This window comes from Nicotiana sylvestris, chromosome 1 (genome assembly GCF_000393655.2).
Source record: "Nicotiana sylvestris chromosome 1, ASM39365v2, whole genome shotgun sequence".
NCBI lineage: Eukaryota > Viridiplantae > Streptophyta > Magnoliopsida > Solanales > Solanaceae > Nicotiana > Nicotiana sylvestris.
Window position 1 is genome coordinate 162,344,247 of NC_091057.1, and position 13,302 is coordinate 162,357,548.

A 13,302-nucleotide genomic window follows, 5' to 3' on the forward strand; every position below is an offset into this window, starting at 1 on the left:
AGACTAACTTGCAACAACTATGTTGTTCCTAGGTGGAGTTTTATAATAAATTTGGCGATCCAAGGGAAGTTGCACGCGAAAGATAAGGTCGCAGGATGGGGCAAAGCAATAGACCAAAAATGTGAGTTGTATAATGAGGAAAATGAAGCCATTCCACACTTATTTTTTGAATGTAGGATGGCAAAAGAAATCTAGGGGAGACTACTGAAATGGCAGGGATTCCAAAGGTCGGTATTGAAGTGGGATGAGGAGATTGAATGGACAGTCCGAGAAATAAATGGAAAGAAAGCCATTGCGGAGGTCTACAGAATGACTCTCGCAGGGTGTGTCTACTATATATGGCTTGAGAGGAATACAAGATTGTTCCGGGACAAGAAGAAAACTGTTGATGGGATCCTTCGGCTGATAGTACAAGACATATTTTATCAAGGAAACAAGAAGTCAAAAGTAGCTAATAGATTAAAAGAATTGGATTCATATCCATAGGGAGTGAAAGTAGAAGATAGATAGATAGAAAGTACCCAGTAGTTGGGGCACTATGCTCAGCTCGCGGGTGTAATTTGTCTGATTTTGTAGGTTTGAAACTCTGTACATAACATTGCTTGGTAATAAAATTCTTTATTTACCATAAAAAAAAGCTAGGTTCTTTATATTTTTAGATATTTAGGGCCTCTGTTAGCAATTCTTGATCTTCCCTAATGCACCCAATTAACCACATTTGATTATTGGTATGAGTTCTAAACAAATATCCTTTGATAGGATACTTATTAAACTCCTAAATTAAAGAAATTATGATCAGACTTAGCCCATGCATTTTGGAAGAAAAAAAAAACCAATATATCATTGACAGATCTTGAATAAATGAGTAAATTTGATGTGAGCCTTTGTCTGCCTTTGTCTCTCAACAATTAATAAAATGGTCCCAAAATATTAGTTGGCTGCTACCATCAAACTTTGTTATGTCTCCACATATAATTGAACAGAAACGATCTGAAATTTGGAGCTTTTGAATTCATTGAACCTAATTCTTGGACCACGTATTCACTTTTTTCCTTTTTTCCATCATCATTTTGAAAGGTCCCTCCTCCCTTTAATTCAGCTTCTCATGAAAAAAATTACTATAGTAGTCTGTGGCCAGGTTTTTTTTTTACCCTAAAAGAGAAGGTAACAAAGTTTCTCACAACTACAAGAAAAGAGTGTTTTAGGAAATTACAATAGAGCAAAAATAATTTATACACTCAATAGAAGATTTTTTTTTTTAAAAAAGGGGAAAAAAGGTGAAAGGGAGAATGAAGCAAAAGAAGAATTATTAGGTTACTATTTTCTTGCAAGAGGAGATCCAAGATTGAGCCTCTTACTCAGCTTCCATATTTATAAGGGAGAAAGAAATTTGTAGTACATACCCTTACTTTATTGCTATCCCCACCTCTCCTTGTTTTCCTATTCATTACTCATAACATAATTCTCCTTGTACCAAGGCTACCGTCATATCCCCATATCTCTCTTTCATTTTCTTTGAGAAACAAAGAAAGAAAAATGGGGAGAGGAAGAGTGGAGTTAAAGAGAATAGAGAACAAAATCAACCGTCAAGTGACTTTCTCTAAGCGTAGGAATGGTTTACTGAAGAAGGCTTATGAACTTTCAGTGCTATGTGATGCTGAAGTTGCTCTCATCATTTTCTCTAGTCGTGGAAAGCTTTATGAGTTTGGTAGTTCAGGGTATAATATAATATACTAAGCTTTTTTGAACTGTTTTATACATTAATAATATGCGTGTCAAGATTTCTTGTATGGTTTTTAATGGCCGATTCTGAATATGGGGTTTCTTCTAAATCAACAAAAGATTACAACTTTATGTTTGTTTTCATCTGGGGGTGGGTTTGTGTTGTGTTGTGTTGTGTTGTTAGTTTATGTGGGAGTGGGTTTAAGCCTAATATAATTAGGCTGACTCTTCTTTTTGGAGAACTGAACTTGCTAAATTGGTATTGGCTTTTGCAGTGCTTTATAGAAGCACCAATTTATTTTATCTATTGTGTCTCTTAAGTGGAGTTAGTTTTTTGTTTTTCAGATTTGGATCTTTCTTTCTTTTTCTCAGTTGTATGTTTGATCAAAACCATGTGATGATCTATATGATTAGATTTTACCAATGAGGAATTGACACGTTTCAATATATGGTTTGAGAGCTTCCACCAAACAAATTAAAAGATCAGAGAGTAAGGACTGACGAGGTTGTTAAGTGTATGTGCTTCAGAAACATCTCCAACCCTTTTGGACAACTGTGCAAAGATCTAGGGTTTCTCTCCATTTTGTTCCTACTACTATTAATTAATTCCCTTCCTTTTTCGTTTTCTTTTTTCTCTCTGCTCCAACTTAATTTGCTCTTATTTTTCTTTAATGCTTTTGCAGTTTTTGGGAGCACTTATTAGTCCAATGGTTCTAAAAAATCAGAAAGCTTTAAACTTTGTCTTCTTACTTTTTCATCATTAAATCTTGGGGTTTCTTCACTGATTTCTTCTACCATACTCATAGTTTTTATTTCTGTATAACTAAATCCTTTGTGTAAAAGGAAGCATTGTATACTGCACAGCAAAAAGAGTGGCATGCCTGTGAGAAGGGAATTTGTTCATATGCGAGATTTACATTTATCAGTTTTGCAGGTAGTACTATTTTCTATGTAAGAAAATGAGTTTTCTTTTTCAATTCCCAAACCCCAACAACTGCTCCATCAACATTTCTTTTATCTTCCCATTTTGGTGAAACTTATCTATATAACTGAGCCTTAGATTCTTGAGCTTTTCCATATATTAGCAACTTTTCTTCCAGCTCATGAAGTGATGAAACTGAGTACTTTTATTCCGATTCAACCCCTTAAACTTCTCACTGAAGGTCCTTTTTTTCATCCTTTTGTTTATGTTTTCTTTCCTCTTCAGTGGCAGTGCAGGTTTTCCTTGCATATATATTGTTTTTCATTTTCTTCACATTTTTGACATCATTTCCTTATTCTCAAATTGTATAGTTCAAGAATGTTTTTGTTGAAAATATTGCTTCTTTCTTTTTGGCATCTTGATAATATCTCTGGTTTTCTCACTTATATACATAACCAAGAGTTTCATCAATGTCTTGGGGTAAATCCAAGTAAACTTATCTTCTACCTCATTTTATTTTAGTGTTGATAATTTTTTTTTTCTGATTTGATTTCTCCTTTAATTTCCCCTATCTGATATTGTAGATCCGTAGTTGGATTCTTGTTTTCATAATCACAACTACTGCCATCACTTTTGTTTAGAATTAGGGTTTTGTATGGAGAAAATATCATTATCTTTGTTAGTGAAGGCAAAAAGATAATCTGATCCTTACATTTAAGTACAAAAGGATATGGATCCTTATTAATATAATGTCTAAATGGTTTTGTTTATGTTTCTAATTATGCTTAAGGAATAGCAAAGCGAATTTCTTTTCGCACTTTCCAAATATAGAAAGGTTGGAAGAAGCAAAAAGACAACCACGTCCATGCTGTTCTTATGGCCAATAAAATAAATGGAGTAAATGAATAGAAATGAGAAGACTTTGCCATTTTAACCCTTTGGCATGTCATCATGTTTCTTTCACTTCTTCCTCTTCTCCCCCAACTGCTTATGTACTCTTCCAGCTTTTTGCCTCTACTGTTTTTTTCCTTCTGCTGTGTATGCCCCTTTCTTCCCATTGTATATTCAATAGTTTTCTTATCTTTTAGAGTTTTTTGTTTGTTTGTTTTTGTTTTTTTTTTTCCTTTTTTGGTATAGGGTTGGTGGTAGATTGTTAATTGGCATTATCTTAAATATAGTTTAATTTTATTATCTCGAAGATTTACTGAATATGGTAGTGGAAAGCTTGGTACAGGCTCCATCTAATACACATTATTGAGTCGTGAGTATAGAAAGAGCCAAAATAATTTTCTTTTTTAAGTAAAAACTTTTTGTTGCTCTCCCAAAAGAAAATGATCCATATTATTATATTAATTTTTGGCAGAAAAGAAAAAAAACAAAGAACGACCTAGAAAATTTGCTTCTTTTTTTTTTAAACAGAAAATTTACTTTTGGTTACTGGAAATAGTCATTTTACATAAATATATATAAAGATTTGTCTTTGCATGGCTATAATGTGCACGAAAAGATTTCAATTTAACATTTTATTCATTCTTCAAAATTGTGAACGTTTAACAAAGTATCAATGGTTACTTGTGATTTAGACTCTTAATTTTTAGGTTCTACCGGCTTAATCCAGGATATCTGTGACAGTTTCTGTTAAGTGCTAAAGGCTGCACTCTATGGCATTTCTGTAGGATTTACTTATATGCACTGATAGTGAAATGAATTTTTATAACATTTTAAATAAGATATAAAATTTTGGTATAGTAAAAGTCCTCTCAGTAAATCATGGCCATGGTGTACGTTAATGTCTCCATGTGTTATCTGATACTTGTTACTTGTAGCTGCTAAATTCCTTGTAGGAGAATTGAGTGTTGTTCAGAGTGGTAACTTACCAATCTGTTTAGCTGGCATTTTCTTGTAGTTCGTCAAGAACATTTTGTAGCTATTTATGAATTGTAATAATAACATATTATAAATTGTACTCCCTCCGTTTCAATTTATGTGAACCCATTTGACTGGGCATGGAGTTTAAGAAAAGAGAGAAGATTTTTTACTTGTGGGGTAAAATGAGGCACACATATTTTGTGTGACTATAAATCATTGCATAAAAGTAAATTGTTTCCAAATAAGGAAAGAGGTCATTCTTTTTGGCATGGACCAAAAAGGAAATAGGTTCACATAAATTGAAACGGAGGGAGTAACATGTATGGTTTAGAGTTTGATTATTGTGTTTTTTATGTGCTGGCAGTATCACTAAAACCCTTGAGCGATATCAACGTTGTTGCCTTAATCCTCAAGACAACTGTGGTGAGAGAGAAACACAGGTGAATTTGCAGCTTAATGTTCTATGTTTCCACACCAATTAATCAATTGGCCTCTCATGATTTATGGTTTTTCCTAAGCATAATTTGTTTTTGTTGTAAACTTAGAGCTGGTACCAAGAGGTCTCAAAACTAAAGGCCAAATTTGAAGCCCTTCAACGAACTCAAAGGTTATGTCAATTGCTTATTCAGACACATCTTGGCACCTTATGCATGTTGTACATAAATGTACCACACACTGAAGATAAACATAATAAATTCGTGTCCATCCTTGAAAGTGAATATTGTCGAATTTCTGAAATGTTATTTTGATGCATGAAGGCACTTGCTTGGTGAAGATCTTGGACCTCTAAGTCTGAAGGAGTTGCAAAATCTTGAAAAACAACTTGAAGGTGCACTTGCACAAGCTAGACAAAGAAAGGTATTAGATTGTTCTCAATAATTGCCTTTGCTTCATTTCCTTTTCTACAACTAAGTCTTTGTAAATGTTTCAATATAATATGAATTGTATCTACAGTATTTAAGATTTGTTTAGACTAAAAAAATGTTATAAGAAATGTACAAGCGACAAGGACACAAGAATCAAAGGACCAAAAACTTTAAAAATAAGAAAATACTGGAAGAATTAAAACGGGTATCAATACTCAATTAGTGTTCTAATTTGGTTGTAATATTGCCCTCTTTATCATTGTTTCGTATAATATGTAGACCTCTAATGATTTTTATTTATTGGTAATAAGCATTGTTTTCTCTGTGTAGACACAAATAATGGCGGAACAGATGGAGGAGCTCCGTAGAAAGGTAAGTCAAAATATGCAGAAAGACAAATACTTCACTTTGATCAGTACAAACAAATTAGAAATATGATTTTTCCTAGTTATCACAATTATAAATTTGTTATAAAAGGTGAAAAAGATTGGGGATTAAGAGTTGGAAGGGATTTGAAGTCCTAGAATCTCAAGAACACTAGATTCCGTCTTTTTGTGTCATGGTGAATGATACTACAGCTGATAAAAATTGTTTGAGTCCAAACTATAATGTGATGTGACATACTATTGCGTCAATAGCCATTGAACCTAGACCTCTTTATAACGAAAAAAAAAAGAGTTGAATTTGCTAGATGGTTACTCGCTACAGCCTTTATATAAGTCTCGCCTAGTTTCTCCCGTCCATTAATCTCAAGGAAATTAGTGACTCGAGGTACACCTAAAGAACTACAATCAGAGAGTCTAATAGATTGGAAAGAAAGAAAATGTGAGGTGAGTCGAACAACATACATCTTGGTAATTGGTATTATCACCATATATACCAGTTCATTGAGATTAATAGGATTTCTGAGTTAGCAGAGGTAATAAAAAAATGGAGAACTACAGTGTAATAATCTATTTGACATGATAATGCATTATGTTGTCAGGAGCGTCAACTTGGTGATGTGAACAAGCAACTGAAGATTAAGGTTTCTTTGGAACTATCATCGGTATTCATTCAAACTTGAGAAATATATATATATCTGCTGCTTTGTGGAGACTGTATATATATATATTGAAGAGTTTGTTTTCCTATATTGGCAGCTAGAGGCAGAAGGACAAGGACTTAGAGGTCTTCCATTTCCATGGACTTGTAATGCATCAGCTGGAAGCAGCAGTTTCGCTGTCCATCCTTCTCAATCAAATCACATGGAATGTGAACCTGACCCAGTACTTCAAATAGGGTATACCTACATTTCATCAATTTACCTTTGCCTTAAATTTCCATCTTCGCTTTCTTTTACTATAGGGCGGCCTAGCATATAGTGACAGAACCCCGGTTCAATATTTCGTATCATCTTCAACAATTGTCAATCTGAAGGGAATGTGTTGTTTTCCGAACAGGTATCATCACTGCTATATGGCTGCAGAAGGAGCCTCAGGGTCAAGGAGCATGGCCGTTGAGAGTAATATCATCCATGGTTGGGGCCTTTGATTTCTAATTCCCACTTAGCTTCTGGATATAGTATAAGTTTTTGCTTCAAGTTTTCCGAGACTAAAAACTCAGTGACATATTTATGATTTGAAGTGCTTGTCATATAAGGTATAATTTGAGTAAGTGTTTTATACACTCCTGTTTAACTTCATATACTTTCCTATTTTCTCACCAAGTAATGCATAGTTTGACTAAATACATGTAGCATTTATAAAGTCAAAACTTTTAGGGAATATTTCAGAGACCTCCTTTGTGGTTTGGCCTAATAAAACTAACAGGATGGGATAGCTAAGGGTTATTTTCTTGAGCACCTTCTCATTATTATCCTTTTTCTCGAGCATAAAATTATTATACTGTAAGAAAAGCCATGGGTTTTTCTCTGTTAGTGATGTAAGGTGGCAAAATTATGCGAAGATATCAATGTTTTCCAAAGCCGGCAAACCCTTTGACATTTCAAAACGCAGTCTACTCAAGATATCAATAATAACACAGACAATTTTGAAATATCATAAAAGTATTATCACCCAAAAGTTAAATAAAGAAATTGACGGAAACATTAAAATAGGGGAGCTAAATGTGATATCACAAACATAGGGGATGTTAGTGTTACCAGATCAAACCATTCTGAAAATTTCACTATATAACTTTCCACAAGGTTTTATTATTTTCTGTCTTCTTCTTTTTTTCCGTTCAGATTACAACTAAATAAAGGTTTGAGAAAAAGGAACCAAAATAAATAATCTTTTTCTATTTTAGGCCAATTAAAGTTGGCAGAATTTAACAGAGCAAGTTCTCTGTGTCAATCAAGTCCTTTGACCAAGTGAATGGATTTGCATTAGGGGTGTTCATAAAAATCCGAAAAACTAAACCAAACCGAAAACCAAATCAAACCGACAAAAAAAACCGATACTTTTTGGTTTGGGTTGGTTTTGATTTTGAATTTTAAAAACCAATCAAATTTGGTTTGATTTTGGTTTTAATCAGAAAAAAACGAACCAAACCGACTATAGGAATAACTATTTCAAATTTATTATTACACCTATATTATATATATGTATATTGTTATAGTACAAAGTTTCAAAAAATTTATGGTAAATGTTAATAGAAAACCTATATATAGTTTTCTTTTGTTTAGTGTAAAAATCCATTTCGTGTTAAAAATAACATATTTTTAATTGAGTCCTTAAATTATTCATCACTATTTGATTCAATTATCATCAATATATTTTGGTAAACAATAGATTTCTCAAAGGGCAATTGATTTGATAGTGTTACATTGAAAATGTGGTCGCCGGAATATGTATTTGGTAGTGTATGTCTTATATTTAAGAAAAAACCGACAAATAATCGAAAAAACCGAAAAACCGACATAAACCAAATCGAGAAAACCGACTTAATTGGTTTGGTTTGGTTCTAATATTTGAAAAACCGACTTAATTGGTTTGGTTTGGTTCTAATATTTGAAAAACCGACTTACCTGATTTGATTTCTTTTTAGGGAAAAATCGATCCAAACCGAACCATGAACACCCCTAATTTCCATTCCTTTTGCACAAGGAGGTCAGGCCTAGACCCCTCCTTTGTAATTGTTTTATCTGGAATAAAAGTTCCACACTGTAAAAAAAAAAAAAAAAAAAAATCCTGTGACCAGACAATTGAATAAAGTTAATGAAAAGGAAACCTCAGCAACTCGTCTTATGTTTTCTAGACATGCAAGTATGGTCAATCAAACATTTAAGTCATGGCCCATTGTACCATCATTTCAAGTTGTTTTTTTTTTGTGTGTCCGAATTCATGCCTACCTCTTCCTAATAGTGTACGGTGGACCCATCTTGTTAAACTCCTGAATACGCCTATGCGGCTACAACAAAAGTAGGTCAAGAAAATCATGTACTAGTTGTTTGCTTGGGGAACTAATGATTTTTATTCTTTGGTTAACGGGATGATTTTATATATATATATATATATATATATATATATATATATATATATATATATATATATATATATATATCCGAAAAGTTTTTTTATTTCCAAAAGATATATATAATATTTTTGGATTCAAACGACCGAAATGTGTGGAAAAAAAAGATGGTGACCAAAATATGTATAACGCTCTTCTATGTAAATTTGAAATGACGGGCAAGTATAGCATCGTTTATTAAGGCGTTATAGTATAGCACCTTAATAAATGACGCTATAAAAGACGGTCCCCTTCCCTTCCCCACCAAACAGGACCCCCCCCCCCCCAAAAAAAAAAAAAATTAAAACAAAACAATTACAGCAGTCCCCCCCTCCCCCATTGACAACGAAAAATAGTTCGAGTGGAGCCCACCCATCCCACAAAAAGTAAAGATTCTCGGTTCCATATCCTAGCTAAGGCATTATCTCGTTGTGGGTTGCTCGTTTCGGCTCCAAATCACCAAACCTTCAACTTTCCAAAAATCTTAAGTTGAGGTATTCAAACTTAATTTTTGTTAAAACTCGTATAAAAATGCATATTAGTTGTTTTTAATGTGTTCTATGTTGTTTGTGATTTAACTAACTTGTTATTTTTATCCAGACTATGATATTAGTGTGCTAAAAAATTAGTGAAAATAGAAAAATTATTACTAGTTGTTAAAAAAATATTAATTAGTTACTTTTTACTGTGGTATATGTATTTCGTGAATGTTTTGTGATTAAATTTATTTGTTATTTTTATTCGGTTTAGATTATTTATTTGCTTAAAGACTAATAAAATAGATAAATTGTTACTTTAGTTCCCTCTAATGGTATCTTGTAGCCTAATTTAGTGCTCTTTTAGCGTAAAATGTAGTACCCTTTAGTGTAGTATCCTATGTAGTTATTGAAATTAATCCTTGTATAATTAGTTATTACACCCAAAAATATGTCAAAAGAGCTAAATAGTTCAAACACAAACTCTGTCCAATTCTAGTCAACGACAGTAAGAAAATAACATGAGAAAACAACAATATTTCCCGGACTAAGTATGAAAAAACAACAATATGTTCAGGATACCTTGATACTACTGGGCCTCAAATATCGAGCGCGAAATCTATATGTGAATATTTAATAATTAAAATTTTGTATAATTATAAAAATTAATTATTTAATTTTATTATAGTAAAAAATAAGTGAGTCATAAACAAAAATATATAATAATAAAACTAACATATAAATTAATAAAACTAACATATACAATATTAAACTAACATATAAATAGTAAACTAACATTTAAAATAACAGACATGTTGAGTGATAAATCTGGAAAAGTTTCTCATCATGAACACAGGAGTTCAGGATACCTTGGTGCTACCGGCCTCAAATATCGAGTTCAAAACCAATATGTGAATATTTAATAATTAAATCTTGTATAATTATGAATATTAATTATTTAATTTTATTATAGTAAAAATAAGTGAGTAACAAACAAACATATAAAATAATTGTAACGATCCGGCCGGTCGTTTCATGAGTTACCGCTTTTTTTTCCCCATTTCTGCTTTTGTATGTGTTGTTCAGCTACATTTCATTGTATCATGTTGGTTGGTTCGGGTTTGGAGTAATTTTGGAGTGTCATGAGACACTTAGTCTCTTAAGTTGGCCATTTAGTTGGAAAAATCAACTGGAAGTTGACTTGTGAGTAAACAATCTCGGAATTTGGTTTTTATGGCTCGGATAGCTTTGTTAGGTGATTTGAGACGTATGAGCGTGTTCGGAATATAATTTGGAGGTCCGTGGTAGATTTAGGCTTGAATTGACGAAACTGGAAATTTGGCGCTTTCTGGTTGGTAGTGGAAATCTTGATATCGGTGTCCGAATAAAATTTCAGAAATTGGAGTAGGTCCGTAGGGTCATTTTTGACGCGTGTGCAAAATTTTAGGTCATTCGGAGTTGATTTGATAGGTTTTGGCGTCGTTTGTGGAATTTGAAAGTTTATAAGTTCTTAGGCTTGAATCCGAGGTTGATTTGGTGTTTTAGTGTTTTTTTGAGTGATTCGAAAGCTCGACTAAGTTTGAATGATGTTATGGGATGTGTTGGCATGTTTGGTTGAGGTTCCGAGGGCCTCGGGTGAGTTTCGGGAGGTTAGCACTGGGGGTGTCTTCGAAGGCTACCACATGTCATCAGTATTATTTCAATGAAAGACGGATTTAAGGCCGAAGTGATCTGACGAAAGATAGGGGCTAGGTCGAGGAGTCAATAGATATCGAGGTCAAGGACGAGTACTCACCTTAATGGGGCAGTAACAACTAGTTTTGTTGATCTCACTTTAAAGAGAATATTTCTAGGATCTGTACTATTAGAGTTTTATGGCACATGACCCCCAATAAATAGAAAGAAACATAGTTATAGCGGGCATGGAACACTCATTTGTAAAAGAAGACTTTGATATTCTCTAGAGATTTTTGCTTCATTACTACATACAAAAGACACCTTTTTCTTGAGATCCATGTCTAGTCTGTCTCCCACGATCCAAGGAGAATACAAATATTTAAAGGCTCACCAATCATTTATCATTGTCAGAAGGAACATCACACGATTCCATCCCGTTTTTAGGTCATATTTGTTACATTTTATTTACATACCATTATATGCTATTTATTACTATTTAATGTTATTTACTTTGTATTTATGCCATTAAGTGTTGTTCATTATTATATATTCATCACTGTTACCACAGATCTTGTAACATATTATCACGACACTAGTTAAACAATCTAGTAGATATTGTTGTTGGCCAAGATTAATCTTATCTTGTTAAGAAAATCTAATTGTTGAAACCTAGATCTAAACTTTGGTCAAACACTACCGGCCTGCAACTTTTTGGGGCCGAACACATTGATATTTTGTGGGTGACAGTGATACTCAAAGCCACGAAGCCAGAAGACCTTAACCAATTTGATACTATGCTGAAATGTTTGTCTCGTTTTGAAGCTTATATTGTTAAAGATAGGACACTTTTATTTGTTGTCTAAGGACTGCTGTAATAACTAATCATTATGGTAGTCTTGCTTAATCAGTTTTCTTGGTTCTCTCGTTTGCTAATTCGAGAGCTTCTCTCAAAATTTTCCCAGGATAATTGGAAAGATTTCATCATTGTTTCAGGTATGTGAAGATCAGTTTGGTCATAGCTCATATGCTAGCAGATGACTTAAAAGAGAACCGTGTTAATAATTCAGGCATCTGTTTTGATCCCAAAGGCAAAGACAGCCTTGGCCTCCTGTCAACTTAAGATCAGATGGTGAGAGTGAGCTCATGTTTCCAAGTGCTGAAAATGCTCCTTACTGAAGCAGAGCTAGCCAAATATCTCATTCAGAAGGTAAATAAACTAAGCTTTCTCTACGCTGAATATTAATTGTACGAAAGATCCCAATCTAAGATTTGCATTTATGGCCATAGGCAGAGGCTGCTGGGAAAGGCATCATGAGCATTTTGGGCCAATCTGGCATACATAATCAAGGTAACTGAAGCTTACAAACAATTTAAACCCTGGCTTAACAGTAAAAGTGAGGACTTGTATAGTTGATCTCTACTTGCTTGCAATGGAGGCATAGTTGTAGTGGTTTTTGTTTGCAGTAAAAGTCCTTTATCTTGTGCTTGCATCGAAATAGCAGACAAGGGAGCACAAAATCACTTTGTTAACTAATGGTGATAATGCAAATGAGATGACAATGTTGTGATAACTAAACTTTTCAGTTTTCAACCAGAATCCTAGGCTTTTGCAGGTTACTGAAGGGGGAGAAGGCTGCTGATACAATGATACGACACTAACATTAGTGTTTTAATATTTCCAACTTGGGTATAAAATCAGTAACAGTTTAAGAGCTTCACTTCTGATATTGTTATCACAAATTATAATTTGTGAAGATTCATCTTGGCAGGGAAGATAAATTTTTGCAAGATTTTCACAGAAGAATAGGTAGAGTTAAACTTGAGGCTATTCCTACTCTTCCTACAAAAGATGTGATTAAAATTTTGGATGGTGCCACAGCTGAATGATCACATAGAGGTCTATTTTTGAAACTCCATAGGACTTGGTCTAAGTCTGGTCCTCGGCAAATTATCACGAAATTGTTTTTTTACATGTTTATCCTCACTCTTCTTTTTATTTGCACAGCTTGTGGTAATATTCTGATACTTGAGAAGTTAGCACATGCTATCCCTGTAAATAATTTCTGTAATGCAAACTCGATTTGATCTTCAAGAACACACAAACTTTGTATTGTCAGGACTTCAATCCCATCAATGATAAAACTAACGATGCAACTGTTGGATCGCAGCATGAAGTACTAATAAAATTAAGGGTCTACAACTTAGAGATAAACCTCAGAAATTTATCTGATTTTTATGGTTTTGGAGGTAGGAGATACTCTAGCAAATGAACAAG

The 13,302-nt window shown here is 33.5% G+C and overlaps 1 protein-coding gene and 1 long non-coding RNA gene across 4 annotated transcripts; both read left to right on the forward strand.

Annotated features, from left to right (window-relative positions):
- Positions 1-1,004: 1,004 nt before the first annotated feature.
- Positions 1,005-7,063, forward strand: LOC104242699 (agamous-like MADS-box protein MADS3). Its single transcript, XM_009797774.2, has 8 exons — positions 1,005-1,718; positions 4,878-4,953; positions 5,059-5,120; positions 5,272-5,371; positions 5,710-5,751; positions 6,365-6,427; positions 6,522-6,661; positions 6,822-7,063. Exons 1-8 carry the CDS (start codon positions 1,537-1,539, stop codon positions 6,910-6,912), a joined length of 756 nt encoding a protein of 251 aa, XP_009796076.1. The 5' UTR covers positions 1,005-1,536; the 3' UTR covers positions 6,913-7,063.
- A 4,509-nt stretch (positions 7,064-11,572) lies between these two features.
- Positions 11,573-13,117, forward strand: LOC104242670 (uncharacterized). 3 transcript variants are annotated; one of them, XR_715055.2, is made up of 3 exons: positions 11,587-11,917; positions 12,021-12,234; positions 12,315-13,117. It is a non-coding gene; the product is annotated as an uncharacterized lncRNA (long non-coding RNA). The 3 variants fall into 3 exon arrangements; XR_715053.2 differs by having other exon boundaries at positions 11,590-11,831; XR_011405976.1 differs by having other exon boundaries at positions 11,573-12,234.
- The last annotated feature ends 185 nt before the right edge of the window (positions 13,118-13,302 follow it).